The sequence below is a fragment of the Ailuropoda melanoleuca genome, chromosome 17 (assembly GCF_002007445.2).
Source record: "Ailuropoda melanoleuca isolate Jingjing chromosome 17, ASM200744v2, whole genome shotgun sequence".
In the NCBI taxonomy this organism is placed as follows: Eukaryota; Metazoa; Chordata; class Mammalia; order Carnivora; family Ursidae; genus Ailuropoda; species Ailuropoda melanoleuca.
In genome coordinates, this window is record NC_048234.1 from 8,622,020 (window position 1) to 8,643,243 (window position 21,224).

At 52.0% G+C, this 21,224-nt stretch overlaps 1 protein-coding gene across 1 annotated transcript in view; it reads left to right on the forward strand.

Moving 5' to 3' along the window:
- The first annotated feature begins 10,704 nt into the window (after nt 1–10,704).
- Nucleotides 10,705–21,224, forward strand: part of LOC100473060 (heparan sulfate glucosamine 3-O-sulfotransferase 3B1) — a 54,375-nt gene continuing 43,855 nt past the window's right edge. Inside the window, exon 1 of the mRNA XM_034646947.1 lies at nt 10,705–11,872. Coding sequence (XP_034502838.1) covers nt 11,319–11,872 — 554 coding nt within the window. The 5' untranslated portion in view covers nt 10,705–11,318. The remainder of the gene's footprint in view (nt 11,873–21,224) is intronic.

Consider the following 21,224-nt stretch of genomic DNA (forward strand, 5'->3'; position numbering starts at 1 on the left):
GGAGAAGCGAGGGGCAGAGGGGCAGAGAGGCATAGTATGGAAACCTCTGGAATCGGCAGCCTTCTGAATGAGAAACAGAGCAAGGGAGAGTGTGCGTTTGCTATTTTTTTTTTCAAGCAAGTTGGAGAACCTGGTGACCATTCACAAAAATGGTACCAAACCTCTGACTGCAGAGAACATTCCAAGTGAACGTATTTCAAGATTTCAAAGAGATCACTAGTTATTTTTCAACGGGTTTGGTTTGGAAGAAATCCCCATAGGACTCCAGAAAGCCAACCAAATACTGGGGCCAATAACTTCCTGCCACTTTAAGAGGAATCACTTTGAAATATCTGGTAAGTGTATGCAGACCTTCGGGATATGGGATGTGAGAACCAAAGATGCCCCCAGACACTTCTGTAGATTTTCTCTTTGATTAAAGCAACAAGATTCCTTTTTAGCCAATAAGTAAGTAAAGTGTGGTTCAAAGGCTCTCAAACTGCCACCTGCGACTTCAAAAGCTCTTTCAATTCCTCAAGCAATTTTCTATGGGGCACTTGCACTCCTGGGCGTGGTTTCCACGTTTCTAGCCACACTCTCTCTGTGTGAAGGAAGCATCAGTCTCCGATGGCGGATTTTCAGTATGAACCTATCCACGGAGGTATTTGTCTGCCCTTATGGCTATGATGGTGGAAAGGGAGAAAGTTCCTATTTTACACAGATAGGTGAGGGCATGGACAGGAAATCTAGATTTTGGTTCAGTTTTTAAAATTAAATGTTGAGGTGGGGTGCCTGGGTGGCTCAGTCAGTTGAGCATCGACTCTTGGTTTTGGCTCAGGTCGTGATCTCGGGGTTGTGGGGTCAGGCCCCCGTGTTGGGCTCCACACTCGGTGTGGAGTCTGCTTGGGATTCTGTCTCCCTCTTCCTCTGCCCCCCGACTCGTGCTGTCTCTCTCTAAATAAATAAATCTTTAAAAAAGATTAAATGTTGAGGTGACTGACAATTCCTCATCTGTGTTCCTGCGGACGAGTCTGCTATCCTACGAACTGGGCTCACGTGTAAGTAAAAGTACGCTAAAGCACACTGATTATTAACGAGAGGCAAATAAAAAGGGGCGCACTGAGATACCAGTTCACATCTGTGAGGATGGCCGCTGTTGGAAAAAAAACTGTCGACGAGGATGTGGAGAGAGTGGAATCTTTGTGCGCTGTTGGTAGGAATGTGCAATGATGGAACTGCTGTGGGAAACAGTATGGCGGTTCCTCAAATAATGAAACACAGAATTTCCATATGATCCAGCAACTCCATTGCTGGATATATTGCCAAAAGAATTGAAAGGAAGGTTTCTAAGAGATATTTCTATGCCCTCGCTCATAACAGCACTATTCATAATAGGCAGAAAGCAGAGGCAACTGACATGGGTGGATGGATAAACAGAGTGTGGTAAGTTCAACAGAACATTATTCACCCTTAAAAAAGAAGGAAATCTGGACACCTGCTACAACAGGGATGACCCCTGAGGACATAATGCTGAATGGAATAAATCAGACACAAAAAGACAAATACTATATGAGTCTACTTACATGAGGTGCCTAGAGTAGTCAAATTGATAGGGACAGAAAGTAGAAGGACTGTTGCCAATGGCCAGGGAGGGAGAAGGGGGGATTATTGCTCAGTAAGTATAGAGTTTCGGTTTTGCAAGACAAAAAAAATTCTAGAGATTGGCTGAACAACAATGTGAGAGACCGTGAAAGATACCAGGTGGCGTGTTTCCCTGAGTGTAACAATGTACCACAACCACCAAAAGAATGGTTTTATGGGGCGCCTGGGTGACCCAGTCGTTAAGCGTCTGCCTTTGGCTCAGGGCGTGATCCCAGTGTTCTGGGATCGAGCCCCACATCAGGCTCCCTGCTCTGCTGCAAGCCTGCTTCTTCCTCTCCCATGCCCCCTGCTTGTGTTCCCTCTCTCACAGGCTATCTCTCTCTCTCTGTCAAATAAATAAATAAAATCTTTAAGAAAAAAAAAAAGAATGGTTTTAGATAGATAGATATAGATAGATATATCTATAATTTACAAATCAATAAGAGAATGGGGAGAAAAGTAGAAAACACAATCTAATAGATGATTAGAAATGAGAAAAAAAAAGTAAGAGAAAGAAAACAGATTCTAAAATACAACGTAGCACTAAGCCTGTGTCATTAATTATAATAAAAAGGGGAAAACTCCGTCTCTGTAATATTTTATGAAAAAAGATAAATTATGCTTAAACATCTGGATAGTGGTGTTACAGATGTGCTGATACGGTTTTCTTTGCCTTTCGATGTTTGAGTATTTCCTAATTTAAAAAAATATGTACTTTAAAAGGAGTACAAGGAAAAAGAAAGCATACATCACAAGAGGAATTAGTTTAGAAATCTTATTAAGAAGTGAGGAGTGTCTGTATTGTGACTAATATAACATAATAAAAAATTTAAAAAAAAAAAAAAAAAGAAGTGAGGAGTGTTTGTCACCAAAGCTGGCAAGGATATGGAGTGACAGGAACTCTCATGTGGGTGGAAACAAAAAATGATGCAACCTGCTTGGAAGACACAATGGTCGCTTCTTAGAAAAATAAACATATTCTCACCACATGACCCAGCAATTGCACTGCTTTGTATTTGCTCGAATGCGTTGGAAAATCATGCCCGCACAAAAGTGCACATGAATATTTAAAACAGCTGTATTTATAATTGCCAGAACTTGGAAGCAGCCAAGATGTCCACGTAGGTGACTGGATACACAAACGCCATATATCCGGACACGAGAATATCGTTCAGCAATGAAAAGAAGTGACCTATCAAGCCGGGAAAAGTCATGGAGAAATCTTAAATGCATATTGCTAAGTGAAAGAATCCAATCTAAAACAGCAACACTGTGTGGCTCCAACTGTATGATATTCTAGAAAAAACAAAATTATGGAGAGAGGAAAAAAAAAAATCAGTGGTTCCCAGGGGCTTGAGAGGAGGGAGGGATGAGTAGATGGTTGTGTTTCAGGCAGTGAAATTTTCTGTATGGCAACATAATGGTGGGTACGTGTCTCCCACAATGAGTTTGTCAAAACTCATTGAGTGTGTAACACAAAGTGTGTTATACCCTAATGTAAACCGTGGACTTTACATAATAATAATGTGTCACTATCGGCTCATCAGAGCTAACCAATGTACCAAACTAACACAGGACACTAAGATTAGGGGAAAGCGTGGATGGGAGTGGCACTGAGCAGATGAACAGGAGCTCCGTACTTTCCACGCAGTTCTTTGTCAACCCAAAACTGCTCTAAAAAGGAAAGCCTGTTAATTAAATAAACGTGAAGAGTAAGAATAATAATTCCGAAACTCTCAAAAAATTGCAATGACAAAAAATTACGAATGCAACGCTTCTGAAAAACCAACGAGGTCAAAGAATAGATTTGACCTTTCAAATAAACCGGCTTTCCTTCTGAAGGGGTACAAGCCGAGTCATCGCAGCCAACCCCAGACATCTCTGGAGGGCGTCTGAGCTCCAGAGCTTCCCTTGGGGTCAGCAAAGGACACCGCACCTCAGCACAGCTGGACTTCTCCCTCTACCCAAGCCTGCCCCACTCACCCCCTTCCTTCTACAGATGTTGGTCCCAAGGCACTCCGTCATAAACATCCTGTACACTCATCCTTCCCCAGCTACATATCATCCGCTGATATCCTTTTTTTTTTTTTAAAGATTTTATTTATTTATTTGACAGACAGCCAGCGAGAGAGGGAACACAAGCAGGGGGAGGGGGAGGAAGAAGCAGGCTCCCAGCAGAGAAGTCTGAATGTGGGGCTTGATCCCAGAACGCTGGGATCACGCCCTGAGCCAAAGGCAGACGCTTAACGACTGTGCCACCCAGGCACCCCCATCAGCTGATATCCTTGAGGGGCATGAGCTCAGGGAGAAAAATTAGACAATGAAGATATGCCAATAAGCGGTTAAAAAAAATTGGAGCTGCGGAATAAAACATAGACAGTGATTGAGATAAAGTACTCGGTAGAGGTGTGGAACTGCAGAATGGATACCATGAAAGAATGAACTAGCAAAATTCCATGCCAGGAGAAAGCAGAACAAGTATAAAATTCTAAGCGGGAAAAAAACGTGTAACTCAAGATTTTTATACCCAGACAAATTTCATCTTCAAGTCTAAAAAGGCAATGGATAGACATTCTCAAGGTGTCAAAAGGTAAATCCCCCACGAACACTTTCAAAACAACATCAACAATAGCCATTTATTCCATGAATTCCAATCAGCTGTGATATGTGTCAAAAATGACACTCTTGCTGGGGTTGCCTGGATGGCTCAGGTGGTTAAGCGTCCAACTGATGGTTTCCGCTTGGGTCGTGATCTCCTGGGTTGTGGGATTGAGCCTCACATCACATCACATCGGGTTCCACTCTCAGCGGGGAGTCGGCTTGAAGATTCTATCCCTTTGCCCCTCCCCCCACTTGCACTCTCCCTCTCTCAAATAAATAAATAAATCTTTAAAAAAAATGAAGCTCTCAGGGGCGCCTGGGTGGCACAGTGGTTAAGCGTCTGCCTTCGGCTCAGGGCGTGATCCCGGCGTTCTGGGATCGAGCCCCACATCAGGCTCCTCTGCTATGAACCTGCTTCTCCCTCTCCCACTCCCCCTGCTTGTGTTCCCTCTCTCGCTGGCTGTCTCTATCTCTGTCGAATAAATAAATAAAACTTAAAAAAAAATGAAGCTCTCAGATTTCTTGGTTCCACTGAGTCACATAAAAATAAAATGAAAAGCAGACAATTTATGGAATTGCAGTTAAGTGTCGAATTATCAACCTTGACCAAGTAAAATGAAGTCTACATTAGTTAACTTTTTTTTAAGTTGCAGGCGTGAAAACAAGTATAAGTGTGCTAACTCACTCATGTTTCAAAGTGAGGAGTGAATAAATATATATCGTCTCTATAAATAAAACGCATAATTTAAAAAAATGACTCCAAATGCTTGCATTTTATTTTCTTAACTTTAGAGGTGCCTTTTAGGACACCACAGTCCCAGGGATAAAGAAACATGTATTACTTCAATAATTCCTTACTTTTAAATTGAAGTTATCTATAGTTAGCATTTTAAAACACACACACACACACACAAACGGATATGGATTGATCCCCCATATTTTGGCAGAATATTACTATTGAATGCCCCCCTCAGACCAAAAAAAAAAAAAAAGGCAGAGTAATAGATGCTTGTATTTGCATAAAATACTTAGCAAGCGTGGTGGCCTCTGGAGAGCGTGACTTGGGGTTTGGGGTCAAAGAGTCATGCCTGACTCTACATTCCTTACAAATTTGATTTTTTCAGGGTTCGTATAAATGTTTCCATCATTAAAAAAAAGAAACTAGCATAATAATGAAGGCATAACAGGTGAGAAAGTAGAAACTATACGTGTGTTTGGCTTTGCAGAACAGCAACCACCAAAAAAACCAGGAGTGTGTCCGGAGGCTGATGTGAATCATAGCATAGAAAGGGAGGGACCCAGGTTGGGTTCCACGGGGTTGTGTATAGTACCTTTTTGAGCGAGTGCCCTTGGGACCAATACCTGTGGAAGGAAGGTGCAATGTCCTTTGTCGACCCCACAGGAAGCTCTGGGGCTCTGATTGCCCTCCGGAGCTGTCTGGATTGGCTGGGACGACCATGTCTCTACCCCTGCACCTGTCACTGGATGGGGGCCACCCTGGGAAGAGGTGGGACCGGACATTCAGCTAGCTGCTCTCTACTGCAGTTGTCTGCAGTCTTAGAGGGGCCCGCAGCAGACACACCAGCAGGTGGGGTGACAGGGCCTTCATTGACAGTGCCTGCGGGGTCCCATGGGTGTCCACCACAGGAGAGGCTGACACCTCGGGCAAGGGGAGGGGGAAGAGACATCCTTGAAGCAGGAACGGCTGAGATCCAGAGCAACAGTGGGGTCCCTCTGTGCTGGGTTGGCCTGCAGCTTCTTCATTGTGACAAAAGGGAAGAAGGGGCTTGGGGTGGGTGTTAGTGGGAAGGTTTGGTGGAAAGAAGGTGTAGACAATCTCCTATTAGCATCAATGTTCTCCAAAGAAGGTTGGAGAAATGCTGTCTCTTGGCAAAGTGGGCCTCCTGGAGACACTTAGGAGAGTTGCAGACGCCTTTAATGGGACCATAGTTAAGTTTGCAGAGGGAAAATTCCGCAGGTCCAGTCACCTCCGTGGCAAGATTTCCTCCAGCAACTCAGTGGCTCAGGCTGGAAAGGTTGAAGACAGGATTGGGCTTGGATTTCCCTGGCCAGGAGAGTAAGGTGGAGGAAGAGAGGGACCAAAGGCATTTGCAGAAGAAGAGCACAATGACAGACAGTGGAACTGGGGCTCAGAAGGGTTGTGTAACTTACTCAAAGTCGCACAGCCCGTAAATGGTTGGGAACCAGATTAGGGAAAGGGGTGCAGCTCTGGTATATGGTACTGGGGAGCCTGGCAGGAAACATGACACACTCCTGGCTGGGTAATTTGAGGGGAGTAATTTGGGTAATAAAAGGACTATAAACAAAGTTGCTGGAAGAGGAGAGAACACACAGGAACAGCACTGTGCCTGGGCCCCCTCGTAGGTGACCGGGACAGTCATGCCAGGACCTGGTGACAGCATGTCTGCGTGGAGAGGATTTCACGGTGACGTCCAGGCAGAGAAGCAGCCAGCCTCTGATGGCCCAGCCAGGAGGGAGCCCGGGCATGAGTACAACTCCCTCAGTCTCCCCACCATTCCCTGCCCCATTTGCCAGAGGACAAGGAAACCTCCAGGCTCAGAGCAAGGTGCATTGCGGAATGAACGCACAACTACGACCCCTCAGGGGACACAAGTCACCGAACCAGTCTGGCATCCAACTTCTTTCAGCCCTAAGATCGGAGCCATCACCCACCTTCTGTGGTTTGCAGAGGGCTCCTCGGGCACGCCGGCGCTTTACTGCGATGACCCGCCGCAGGACAATCACCCCAGCGCTGCCCGGTGGGTCCCACCGAGGCTGGACCAGTACGCGCTCCCCTAAGCGCAGGGGGAGCGCGGCGCTGGGAAGTGCTTCCTTCCTCTGGCGAAGCCCTCCAGCCACTCTTACCGGAATTTCGAACCCCGCCTCCGCCTGGCCAGCGGCTGCCCCGGGGCTGGACAGGTGCCCGCAGCTGGCAGGTAGCTCCTCGCGCGCAGAGCGGCGCCCTCCACCCCCGGAGGAGATGGGGTGCCGCGGCCACCTAGACACCCGGTGACTTGGGAGGCCACGGAAGCTCCGGGGCGCGCGAGGAGGCGCCGCAGAAGCCCAAGCGGACGGGAAAGTCTCCTTCCCCGAGGGCAGGGGTGACCCGCGGGTCGCGGCAGTCGTTGATCTCCGCCTCTCGCCACCCGGCGGCTGTCAGAGCGCCCCCTGGCGGGCGGGCATTGGAGGCGCGACCGCGACCCAGGCCCGCACCTCCCGCCCCCGGGAGGAGGACGAATGGAGCTTGCAGCTGCGAACCCGCGGGAGGCCGCCTAGCTGCGGCGCGGGGGTGGGAGGGTCCGGGTTCCGGTGCCCGCCCCGCAGGGAGCAGCGGTGGGGCACCGACCTGGGAGGCTGTGGGTCACGAGGCGGAGCTGGCAGGGGGCTCGAGCAGCTGCGGGCGCCTCCCTTCCCGAGGCCAGAAGCGGAGAAACTTCAGGCGGAAAGTACCGCGGCGATCTGTTGGCTCAAGTCCCCTCTTCTACAGATGGGGAATTTTAGGGCCCGGGAATGACCCGCCTGGGTCACCTGGCGGGCCGTTGGCAGCAGGACCCGGGCAAAGAGGAAAAGGGGCGGACCCCCTGAGGCGGCCCTGTCCTTTTGGGACCGGGTTCGAACCCTCAGAGGCCCTAGGTGAGCCCCCCCCATTAGGTAATCCCAAACCAACCAACCAACCAAAATAAAATATGAACTTTACAAGGGTGCTCAAATTGAACTAGCTCCTTTCCAGGCTTTCTGAATGCAAATATTATGAATAATTTGACCAAAGGTAAACCTTTCTCCAGTTGTGGGTGGCGGCGCTTTGCTGCTGGCCTGGCTTGGAGGGGGGCGGCACTGCTAAGCAATGTTTAGGGACAGGAGCTCAAACTGGGTTCACGGTCAGCGTCACCACCAGCTCTGAGTAGGGATGAGACTCGGGTTCCACATCTGCAGAATGGGAGCATGGGAGAGCCGGCGTTGGCCCAGGGCAGAGCCGGCAGCGGCAGCCAGGCAAAGAGGTTTCGGGGCGCATTCCCAGCCCAGTGGACGAAAGGGCCAAAACGTCGGGTCACAGCCCAGGCGCTGCTCGGGCCGCAGATGACCCGCCAACCTCGGGTGGCTGGAATCATCGAGAACTCCCCCATTGTTCTGGTGGGGATTGAACGCGCGCAGGGTGGACGCGGGCGGCCACTTGGCTCTGGGGTGCTCAGCTCTGCGGAACACTCCGGGCAATTTCCGATGCCCACGTTTTGCTTCCACTTCCTCCCCTCCCTTCACCGCCGGAAAAAGGGCCCTAAATATACCCGGCGGCTTGGAATAGTAATCCCCGACTTTTCTTTTACACTGGGCTTCTCTAGCTCTCAGGACAGAGAACATTTTTATTAGGAGCATTAAAATCCTGAAAATAAATAAATAAATAAAAAACAAAAAAACACACAACCCACCTCCCCAACTGTAAGATTCACACCCAACCAGGCCTGAAGTTTGCCACACCGGGAGCTACAATTCGCCCGCACACACAAATCATAAACCACTACCACCCTCTCCCCCAAATCTTCCAAAGTCAGCAAATCCACAGCCCCCTCAATAATGAGAATTTATTAAACACACACCCTTTGGAGACACTATTGCCGTCTTCCATTTCCAAAATAAAGGGTCGGGCCAATGCTCAGAAACGCATTCGCGTGTTTGCGAAGTTTAAATAAGTTCATAATTACCTAATGAAATTTAAAATTAAGGGCGAATAAGTCCCTTCTGCAGAACAAATACATCCCAGCGACAGGGGTAAAGAAAAACGGGAAAGAAATCCCTCTCCCCCACCCCCTCAAACATAAAAGGGGCAGGAGAATCTTCTCCCTAGATTATTTCCCCCTCAGCAGTTTTGTAGGAAAATGTGTTGGGCGCAAGGTAGTTGCAAAGGGGTGGCGCGGGGCACAGCCGGGGCGCGTCGGTCCCACGGTGGCCTCTTGGGTTATCTGAACCTTCTCGGGTCATTGCTGCCTCTCTCTGGCACATCTTCGAACCGGAGGCTGGCTTTTTCAGTGTGCTCCGGACAGAGGGGAACTCGCCCCGGGGTTGGGCTGCGGGGACTCGGGACACTTGGGGACATTTACTGAGGGCGCGAAGGCTAGTCTCGGGCAGCGGGCAGAGGGACGAGGGCTCAGGTAGGTTCCGCCGTGCAGGCTGGCGCCGGCAGTAAAGTGCCGCGTGGGCGGCCGCTCTCGGTGAGTCACCCCAGGGGGCGACACTCAGCCCCGGGGGGGCCCCGCTGGGGTTGGAATCGGAAGGAACGTTCTCTCCCGGAAAGGCGCGAAGCCGGGCGTTGGAGGCCCGCTGGCCCCGCCGGAGCGGGGTTGCAGGCGCTGAAAACTTTCTGAACACTACCGGGATGAATTTGAGCATCCCAAGCTTCCGAACGGCTAACGTGCAAACGCCGGGGCAAGAATGCTGCGGCGTGAGGCACCCTGCGCCCGCGCTTCCGCCGCGAGGCTTTACAGCTCTGCGGAAGCTTGGCTCCCCCGCCCCGAAGGTCCCTTTGCAGAAAACTGGGGAGAGCAACTAACACGGGATTTTGACCTAAGTAAGTGCAAGTCAGTGATCGATTTGCTCCAAGTTAATTTTGACTTAAAAAGAAAAAAAATCATTGGTTAAGAAACACCTGATCATTCGTGTAACAGGTCAGCAAACCGAACTGTCTCCCAAATGAAGGCGAATGGAATGTTGGCTTTAATACGTATTCAGGGAAAGGGGAGGAGAGAACATTGTCTTAAACCTGACGTCCCCAACACACTCGTATCCGGACAGAACTTTCTACACGTGACTTTCACACTCCCTTTTCGACCACGAAACTTCCTACCAGACTATCTCTCACGGTTAATTTCTTCCTTCGCTCCCCCGACCTTTCCCGGCGGATTGCGGAGGTAGGGAAGATTTTTTTTCCCCCCGAGGGCAGTTTACACCAATCTCAGTTAACCCGCAGCCCGAAAGAGATCAATTTCTGGCAAAGAATAAGAAGGAAAAAACTTTTTAAAAAGTTGACAGCCGTTTACAAACTTTCCACTTAAACTTCCTACACTGGTGCCTGTCCCGGAAGGCCCCCCTTTCCGAGACCCCGGCGTGGGATGGTCGGGTCTGGGGGCTGCAGGTATTTCCGGCCTGACTCTCGCACATCCAACCCCCTTCCCACTGCACATCTCAGGCGCGCGCGCGCACACACACACCACGAGCCCGCCAGCGAAACATCTGGATCTGGAACTCGAGTGCCGACACAAGGGCAACTACACGCCAAGGCTGGCTCCTGGGGAGCGAATGCGGAAATGCGCGCGGGAGCGGGAGCGCAGCATAGCACCACTTGGCGGGGTCGGACCTCTCCCAAAGATCTGTCAATCCAGCATCCTTCCGACCATCTGCTCCTGTCACCAGCCCCTGGCTCCGCCCCCCTGAGTCCGCCCCGTGTCCCGCAGCCAATAGCAACCTCCGACCTCTCTCCACCGCCCCAAACCCTTTCCACACCCCCACGTTCCAGGAGCCGGTTGGCTGCCGAACGCTCTGCGAAGCGCCTGTAGCTGCAGGGCGCTCCGGGGTTCTGGTAGGTGGAGCGACCCGTCACTCCGGAAGGCTGGGCCCGCCCACCCCACCTCGGTCTCGGGCTCTCTTCCTGCGCAGTTCTTCGCAGCCTCCGCGGGGAAGTGCCGGGGCTGCTCCCCAGGCTCAGTTGGCAGGACTGCGAGAAGGCAGCCCCGGCGAGCGGCCGTGCGCACCGTCTGCAGCGACCAGGGAGCGGGAGTGCGGCGTCCTCTGGCCCAGGCAGGAGAAGCTCCTCGGCCAGCAGTTGCCGCCACCCCGACTTTCGTTCCAGTTGAGGCTCCTCCCGGGCAACATGTCAAAAGCCGCCACCGCTACAGCTGCCGCCGCCACCTGGGGAAGAGCAGCAGCAGCAGCAGCGGCGGCGGCAGCGGAGGCTGCGGGCGCGCGGGGGCAATAAACCGAACCACCCCGGCATCCTGCGGGCCAGGGAACCGTCTCCGCGCTCACAGCTCCGGCGGGCCCCGCGCCATGTGCTGAGCTATGTCCCTTGCCGCGCCCCCGGGGTGCGCATGGGGCAGCGCCTGAGCGGCGGCCGATCCTGCCTCGATGTCCCCGGCCGGCTCCTGCCGCAGCCGCCGCCGTCCCCGCCACCGGTGAGGAGGAAGCTCGCGCTGCTCTTCGCCATGCTCTGCATCTGGCTCTACATGTTCCTGTACTCGTGCGCCGGCTCGTGCGCCGCCGCGCCGGGGCTGCTGCTGCTCGGCTCGGGGTCCCGCGCCGCCCACGCTCCGCCGGCCCTGGCTCCGGGTCCCGATGGGACTGCCCCGCGGCTGCCGCTCCAGGCGGCGCCGGTCACCCCGCTGGCTGCGGGCAAGGAGCCGGCCGAGGGCGCCGCGAGCCAAGAGGAGCAGAGTCCCGAGACGCCGGACTCCCCCAGCTCCATCTCCAGCTTCTTTAGTGGGTCCGGGAGCAAGCAGCTGCCGCAAGCCATCATCATCGGCGTGAAGAAGGGCGGCACGCGGGCGCTGCTCGAGTTCCTGCGCGTGCACCCCGACGTGCGCGCCGTGGGCGCCGAGCCCCACTTCTTTGACCGCAGCTACGACAAGGGCCTCGCCTGGTACCGGTGAGTTCCCCTGCCAGGGCCAAGGGCCCGGGCGGCAGCCGCGATCAAGACCGGCAGAAGAGGGAGACGTGGCATGTGCTGGGGAAGTGACAGGGGTACAGCCCCCGACCACCGGGGGGGTGGGGAGAGGGGCAGACGGAGGAATAACCGGCGGCGCCCAGAATCCCGCGCCAGCGTGGTACGGGGTGTTCGGGGCTCCGCTCTCTCCACGACGCGTAGAAAGTTCTCGAGGAGGTCTGGCTGCTCCGTGGCCCACGGTGCCCCTAGAATTAATCAAAGAAGGGGGACTGGCGACCGGGATGGCGCTCAGGGAAGCGCGCAGCCCTCTTAGCTGCGGCCGTTTCGCAAACGAGTCGATCCAGTGTTGCTCGTATTTTCATTTTTCCTCTCGGAGCCCGGGACGTTCTGCGCCCAGCCGGTCACGGTCTCCACCCTAGAGCAACTTCTGGAGCAGCTCTGCTCCCCGGATGGGGATGGGGGTGGGAGAGACGGCGTTTGTAAACTTTTTTCGTACAGCCCTACTTCTTGCTGGAACCCGAAGAGGGTTAGAGCCGCTTGGCTGGCGGGCGGCTTGGGCTCGGGAGGGTGAGCTGGGCGGGTGGCCCGGCGCCTCCGCCTGGCAGAAGCACCGACGCGCGGCGCGGAGCGTGGAGCGGTGCTGGTCCCTGTCGGGCAAAGGCGCGCACTGCAGCCGGCGGGAGCGGCGCGCAGCTTTGAAGGCTCCCGGGCGCCTCAGGCTCGGCTCGCTGGTTTCCGCCTCCTGGGCCTGGGTGCCGGGAGAGTGCGGGCAGGGACGCCCGTCTCCGCTGGCCCTGGACACGTCGGGGCGCCGAGAATGTACGGGGCTCATTGGTTGAGAAATGTGCATTGCCCGGAGATGCAGGCTTCCGGAAACTCGGATTTCGGGTCGGGTTGTGGGTCGGGTTCCAAAGGGGCAGCGGCCCTCGGGGTCCTAATGACGACCTCCGCCCAACGCTTTCCAAAGCTACCAGTCTTTGGAGCGAGCTTCTGGGTTGACCGAGCTTCCGGTGAGACGCGGGTGAGCAGGGGGTCCAGACTCCGACCTTCGGAAACTTGGTCGCCACCCAGGGGCCCCGGCCAACGGCCCCCACCTGTTCTCTCTGGTCATCAATCCCCCAACCCTCACAAGTATGACTCCATCAGGTCCCCGGCAGGCACCTCCCAGGCCCGAGATGCTCGGGACCTCGGAAAACAAAAGGGGAAAGTCGAACCGAACCCCATTCCCGGCTCCCATCCCCCACCCCCACCCGGGCTCCGGGAGAGCTAAAAGGGGGCTGACCCAGCGGATTAAAATCGCTCTCTTCCCAGCCTCGCCCTCCCCCTCCCTTTTGTCCCTGATGTTTTTATTATTGTCAGAAGTCGCCCAAGTCTCGAGGTTTAGCCAGCCGTGACAGTCACGCTTCCCACCGTTCCCGGGCCGTGGACACCGGCTGTTTAGAATGGGGCCTCCGGAGTCCCGACGTCTGGAGTCGCGTCCCGGCTCTGGCGGCTCGCTGGTGGCGCCGAGCCTCGGTGCTCCAGTCGGTGCAGTGGGGATCTTGTGGTTCCCACCGGGCGCGCCGGTGCGCTCGGGTGCCCGGCTGGCACGTGGGGGCTTCCCCGATTGTTAGCAGGGCCACCGGATGCATTGTCGTTACTACTTCTCCCACCAGTTCTCCTCCTCCTTCTCTTCCCGGGGTGGCAGGCTATAACGAGCTCCCTTGCAGGGGGAACCCACCAGGGCCGGAGGCAGCCCGGCATTTACTTAGATCAGAAAACTCGGAGCTGGGTTGGGAGGGACTGGCAGGAAAAGCGCCGAATCCGTCAAGGCAGGCGGTTGTAGGAGCCTCTGGGGCAGGCTGTGGAAAATCCCCACAGGAAGATTCACGCAGGCTCTTAGGCGGCCGCGCTCCACCTGCTACGTTCCTTTTGATTGACTCAAAACTGCTGAATCGAGCACGAGGCCGCCCTGGAAACCGTCGCCGCGCGCCTGCGGCGGGGAGCGCAGCCGGGGAGCCTCGGGCGGGACCCGGCGCCCGCGGGCCGCGTCGCGAGCGGCTGCGCTTCGGGGAGGCGGGGGGTTGGTCGTCTTCCCTAGCCATCCCCCAAAACGGAGGGGCCCTACCGACGGGGCCGGGAGGCCCAGGGCCGGCGGCGCTCACCCCGAGGGCCGGATGACGGGAGGGGCAAACTAGAAGACCCCCGCAGCTCGCCCCACGCGCCGCGATCCGGGGCTGCTCCAGCGGCGCCCGGCGAGACAGCAGGCTTAGTGGATGTTTTTCGGGGAAAACAAGTCTTCCAAAATGCCATCTGCTTGCTTAATTTTTTAATTGATTTAGAATATTTTGGATGTCTGGGCCGCCGTGTGGACTCAATTGAAGGCAGCCGTTTTAACTTTAAACAGACCCCACCGGGAGGAAACGCCTGTCCCAGAACAATTTTCCTAAAATCCGGTGCCCGGGGAGCCCCGCTCTCCCCCCAGGCTGGAGCTTGCTGGGCTCAGCCCAAGCCTAGCTGCTCGCGGGGAGGTTGTGTGCTCCATTGTAGCTCCCGCTGCGTCCGCACGGTCAGGCCTGAGACTGCGGTAGAGTATAAATAATAATTAACCGGAGAGAGTTGCAGTTCGGAAACGTGGTGAAAACAAGTCCCCAGAACCAGAGCAGAGGAGAGGGGGGAGACATTTTGGAGGCGTTCAGAAACTCCGGGCACGGGTGATTGAATCCGATAGGCAGCCTGGCAATGTGCAGGAGAACGAGGGCTTGGCTCTGTCTGAGCAAGTCGTTAATGGGTTTAATCCGTTGATACACGGTCCTGCTAGTGGCATAACCAGTACACCCAGGGCCTGGGCCCATTTGCATGGAGTCTTAGAACTGGAGCGGAGTTTTCTCCACTCGGCATCATGAGACACGATCCGCCCGAACCGGAGGGGGGATCGTAGTGGGATCGGGGCCTCCCGGGGTGGCGACCTTGCCACCCGCCAGAAATCAGGCGCTTTTCCGCCCCCTTACCTGCTACCGAAATCAAAAGTGATCGTAGGCGTGGTTCTTCCGCCCGGGCCCCGAGTTTGTTTTAGTCTGGGATTAAGACTCTTGTGGTTTCTTTTTTTTCCAGTTCATTATCCAGTTCGCTTTTTCTCTCTCTGATCAGGCCTCCCACGCTTAACAGGTGCTTAAAGGACCCCACAGTGACTCATCAGGACTTCTGGTGAAACTGGCCCTTACCTTCTGTGTCATGGTTGTGAAGGTGTTTGAAAAGCAGGGGGCAGTGGTTTCGGAGACCCTCACATATGCTAAGCCTGGAGAAGGCACCCCCTCCCCTACATTTAGGCTCTGAATATGGGTCTAACTTCTGAATTTAAAAAATGAAATATGTACGTTCTTTAATAAGTTTCTCTTCTTGATTTGGCTTAAGTGTGGTAGATTGCCATGAATTTTAATGACCCCAGTTTGGGGATTAATTTAGCCAAATATTGTGTGATTCTTTTTTTTTTTTTTTTAAATAGAGAACTATGCCTTAGGACAGTGGCAGAACTCCTTCCCCCACCCTGACTCTTCTTTCCATTTTTGGTTATACAAAAATAAGCTGACACTTCAATGCTGTGGCCACATTTAAAAAAAAAAAAAAAGCATAGTGTGTGGGTGGTTTAATAATGTTGATAGCTAACACTTATTGAATGTTGTCCCTGTGTGCCAGGCACTGTTTCAAGTTTTACAGGATTTAATTTAATCCTTATTACAATCCTGTGAAGTAGGTACTTTTACAGGCGAAGAAACACAGGCACAGAGAGGTTAAGCAACTGCCCCAAGGTCTCCCAGCCAGAAAGCGGCAAGGCTAATAGAGCCAGCCAGGCAGTCCTGATCCGGAGGTCACCCCGCGCTGTGCTACCTTGCTTAAGTGACCCAAGCATGATCTCGGTCACATATGATGAGTTCAAAATTGGGTTTGCTTTGAAAGAGCTTGCGTTTTGTGTTTGTACGTCCTGTGACCTCAGTGGGGATTGCTCAGTTTGTCTGACTGTTTCAAAAGAGGGTTAGCTCCAGAAGAGGCCAGCTACTCCATCCAAAGTTGGTTGGTAACTGGAGTAAGAATAATGACATCGCCATAGAAGTTTCATTTCTTTGCTGCATAGGATGGTCAGAGTCAATGGAGTCCTTAAAATGACAAAAATATCACTCAAATACAAAGGCAGGGAAAACATAGGGAGTGTCGGAGCAGACTTACTTTTTTCCATTTGCCTTTTTTAAGACTGGGAGGTGTGTGGGAGGACATAGGTTTAAATAAGATGTTACAGAACTTCTTGGAATGAATTTATTAATTAAAAAAAAATAACAGTGCCCCAAATCAACACTGAAAACTGGTACTCATTAATCAGAAGACGGTAAAACTAACATTTTCAGCAGATTTCTTTAGAAGTAGATTCAACCCACTCACTTCAAAAATCTCTCTTGAAAGCCAGTGGCTGAAAGTAGCAACTTTTCCTGCATTTTCAATTTAACAAATGCTGAGAAAACTGATTTTTCCCCTATTTTCCCCGACTGGTTTTGAAAACCTGGTGGCAAGGACTGCTTCTGTCTTCACCGAGGGAAATTTAAATCCGATCTGATTGGAGATAATCCTTTTTGAAGTAATTTGCACTCTCTCAGTCCTGGAGTTTAAACCAAATATGCAACTCCCTTCAAGGTGCTGCTGGGTGAAGATCAAAAAAATCTACATTTATATGCAACAATTTGAAATACAAACCATCATGTTACAAAGCTGTCAAGATTTATTAGCAAGACAGTGTAGCATGTGTTGAACTCTGGTTTTAATTAGGCACCTAAATTAGACCATAAAATGGTTGATTAATCTTTTACAAGTTGAGGGGAAAATATAACATAAATTAACCTAATCATAAGTGTTTCCCCAGATGCTCTGAGTTAATAAAATAGTCACTATCTAATAGCAACCTATTTGTTTGAGGTAAATAAAATGCTTAAATGTATGAATTAAATTACCCTTAGCTTCCAAGTGATATGGCATTAATGAACAGGTCTCTAAAAAATTAGCCTATGTCTTAAAAAATATTCATCGACATAAGATACTATAATTAGGAATTAAAAGTTGACTAGATTTTGCCTTTTTACAGGAGCCACGAGTATTAAAAACTTACAGTTTAATACAGACTAATACTTATAAAGACAGTTTCCCAGCTAAAGTTGTATTGTTCGCGATTTTTTAAGTGATCTGTCACAGCTGTTTTTCAATTTGGTGTTTTGTTTTTGTTTGAAGAAAAACTTATTGGGCTCTAGAAAAATCATATGTCACAAAACCTCATTCCGAATATGTTTGCTGGTTTACCTTTTTGTTTAAAACATGTTGTAGGCTGTAAGGTTTTGATTGCAGAAGTTGACCCTCTTGATGGCTAAAATTATTTAGAATTAAAAGTGCACCAGAAATTTAAAAAAAAAACAAAAACCAACACAACCCACTGGCCAGCTAGTGTTATGAATCAGGGAAGTGGAATTTATTTCGAGCTTCAGAACTGATATACGTGCCTCAGATTGCTTGCTGACTGCTCTGTCAGTGGTTTCTCAATACTTTATGTCCTCACTCTATGAACATGGAAATTAAGTTGATTGACAGAAACACAAAATGTCTACTCCAAAGGCAAGCATAATGAACATTTCTTTTGCTGTGAATAGAGTTAGTTTCCAAATAGGGCGCTTACCTCTCTCATTGAACAGTGGGTGATTTCAGACAGTAAGGGAAATTTCAGTCTTAGGCTGTTGGGATAGTCAGGAATCCCAGCAAAATGAATTCCCCAAGTATGTGGCATATTTTCAAGGGTAATGAATACAGTATGCTGCCTACCTCAAATGAAAACATTTACCATGACCGAAAAGAAATGAGATACTGATATCTTTGAAAGCTACTTGTAAGTACAGCATGAACTTTTTCCAATACTGAAAGCATTGCCTTGTTAGAAATCCCCTATTGCGCTCAAACACTACCAAAATAAAACTCACACCAAATAAAACTGATGTTAGCGTATATCGATATTCCCCCCCCCGAATTTAGACTTGGGGAAAAGCTGAGAGTGTGAGGAGCAATGCCCAGCTTGATAACATGATAATAAATAATTTTCACTGCAGCCAAGAGGCTATGTGTTAAGATACTGCTCATGCTAATAAAATCCCCCATTAATTTTCTTTGCACGTAGGGAAGAGTTATTAATTTCCTTTATATCGATATCTGACATTCTTTAAGCAGGTATTTTGGTGAATTGAAACGTATTAAAAATAGCCTAAGTTACGGAGTCATTCAAAAAATTCACTCTGTTGCATCATGGGTGAAACGTAAATAGCAAGGCAGTGCTGCAGTCGTTTGGCCGCCCAAAGAGAGCTGCTTTTAAAAACTGACCGTGGATCTGGTTAGAGGGACTACCAGCGGGGACTTTGTTCTCTACTCACGTTATAAAAGTATGTATGAAAAAAAAAAAAAAGTATGCGTGTATATACATATATTCACTGTGACTTTAAGTTGGTAGCATTCGTTATGGAACAGATAAGCTCTTAGGATAAAATTCTAAATATAGCAAAGGTGTTAAAATAAGACTCTGCTTTAACATGAAGTTGGTGGTATTTCAGCCCAGGCTAGACTACTTCTTGCCAAGGGATCAGTACTTTTAAACGCTTTTGACCAGAGTGTGAATGATTCCATGTGGGTTCATCAGGCAACCTGGGGGCGGAGGATTCAGAACCCCCGTCCCCCCTCCCTGCCCCCCCAAGTCTCTGTCCCACGCTACTCCACATGGGGCCGCTTGCTCAGAAGCCCATGCAATGCTGAAAGATGGTTCTGGGCAGTGTGAAGCTTGGGGCAACAAATGGGAGAATGGGGGGAAAATGGGGAAGACAAGCGAGAAGCAGCAGATTTCCGACGCACACTCTTGACTGAATGGCTGACGGGCAGGAGGATGGGTCTGGTGACAGAAGCGTTCAGCATGTCCCCACACGGGCCCCCGGCGCGGCCACGTGTCCGTCCCTTTCGGGGAAGCCAGGGGAACGCTCGCCCGGACCTGGCGCCCGGGAAGGTGGCCGAGCGCGCGGCCAGTGGCAGAGAAAATGGCTCCGCGGCTGGAATCAGTCAGCGCGGCCCCTGTGTCGCGTGGGATCACTACATCTGGTCCAGGACCGCTGAGCCCCGGAGACAGATGGCGGAGCCTCTAGGGGCGGGGGCGGGGCCGGCGGCCGGGCGGGGACTGCCCCTCCGCCCCCGGGTCGCCGGCTGCAGCCATGTGACCAGCCCGAGTGCCGCGCTCCGGCCTCACCTGTTGGGTCGGGTCCGGCCCCGCCGAGCTGCCCGCGCGCCCGCGGGGGGCGGGGCCGATGGCCCCTGACCCAGCGATGATTGGCCCGAGCGATTTCCAGGAGGCCAATGGCGTTCCGCCTGCGCGACGGCCCCGCCCAGAGAGGGCGGGCGCAGCCGGGGTGGGCAGGCTTTCCCCGCTGCCCTGCAACGCGCGGGTGGCGTTAAGCTGGTCCTGAGCTAAGCCTCACGGGCTAATGTGTTTGCTCCCTCCCTTTCTTTCCCGGCTCTCTGTCTGTTCTGAGCCCTCCTGCACAATTTTCCCCTGCCTTCTGGAGGGGGAGGTGGTGTCTCCTCGACATGTTTGCCTCCGTCCCGTAGAGCTGGGGGGCAGAGTCGGCCTCGCCCTCCCTTGAACCCCTGGCTGTTGGGGCGCGGGCTGGAATGAATGAATGAATGAATGAATGAATGAATGAATGAATGAATGAATGAATGTCGGGCAAGGAAGCCGACTTGGAAGGCTTTGGAGGGAGGGGGAGATGGCTCTCGAGGAAGTGAACAGTGGAGTCAGTTTTCAGCCAGCACGTGTTTTCTCTTTCTCTCTTCCCAGCCCCTCACCCTCTTCTCTCTGGGGGCAGGCACTCTGTGATCCTGGGTTCACTCGCTTCTGTGATGGGGGCCTGGAATGCGAGTCAGCAGATTGAGTGGACTCTCCAAACTTGCTTCAGTTCCATGAATGGGGGCCCCTTAAGGGACAGGATGAAGACAAAAAGTGGACAAGGCCCCGGGTGGGGAGGAGAGGAGGAAAAGGAAACCGCAAATCAGTTGGGGACCCCCTTCTGATTCCTGAGTTTCTGCTGGACCGAGACTAGGTGGCTCGCTGCCCCCACTCCATCTCCCCCAACACTTTCCCGCTGCACCCCCACGTGCCTCTCGAGGGCGCGCACTTCCAGGTCGCCCTCCTTCCCGCAGCACCCCCACCTCATAACCACAGGGGGTCGGAATGGCTCCTCTTGGGCACCCCCCGGAGCGCCCTTCTGCTCCCCCAGCCTGCAGGTGGGCACTCACGAGCTTACCCTTCTCTAGGGCAGTGGAAGGTGAAATGACAGCCTTAGAAAGCCTCTTGTCAGGCTGGGATTTACACTGTGCACTGGGATGTCTGTTGTGGGTTTGGATGAGACGCCTTTTTGGGGGGGGCGATTTTTTTTTTTTTTTTTGCAGAGGTGCAGGAGATGACCTGTATTAAAAAGGTCGGGAGCGCACGTACGACAATGCTCTTGGCTGCAGGAGAGGAAGGAGAAATGCAGGATTTGGGCCTTAGGTCCATTAAAGTCTTCCCCCAGCTGAAAGGCCTCTCCCTCCCCCTGTTCGCTTCTAAGGCTGGAATGGAGTCCTGGCTTAGCTTAGCCCTTCCTCTTGCTGTGCTGTTCCTGGGGTCCCTGGTGCCCTCCGGGCTGATTGTTACAGCGTCTCCAGGCACTTAGCATATGCTTGTGCTGCCAGTTAACACAGATACACAAAGAAGAAAACATCCTGTTCCCAGCCCTGAGCTTTTATCGGAGCCCCAAGTGGGTGCGTGGGTGGGGGGGGAGGGGTGGGCACGTCTTTGTATCTGACTTGAAACACGCAAGCGGAGGAAGTGAAAGGTGACCATTTTATGTCTTTTTTCTGCAGTCCGTGCATAATACGCTTTTCTAAATCATACTGACCTATTTTTTTCACTCCTCTAACAAGGATTCATTTACTGAGCACTTATTTTTTTAAAAAAATATACAACCTTTATCTTTCAAAAACCGTTTTAGGATCACAGCAAAATGGAGCAAAAAGACAGTTCCACATTGGCCCTGTGCACACACATGCCCAGCCTCCCCCAGGGTCAGCACGCAGCAGGAGTGGTCTGTTTCCACTGATGAACTCACAGCATCATCGTCCAGACCCCATAGCTTACTTTGGGCCTTGCAGAGTTTACAACATTGCTTTTGATGTCGCACAGGGTATGGCTTTTGACAAATGTATAATGACGTGCATCTGTCTTTATCATATCCTACAGAATTAACACCACTGCCCT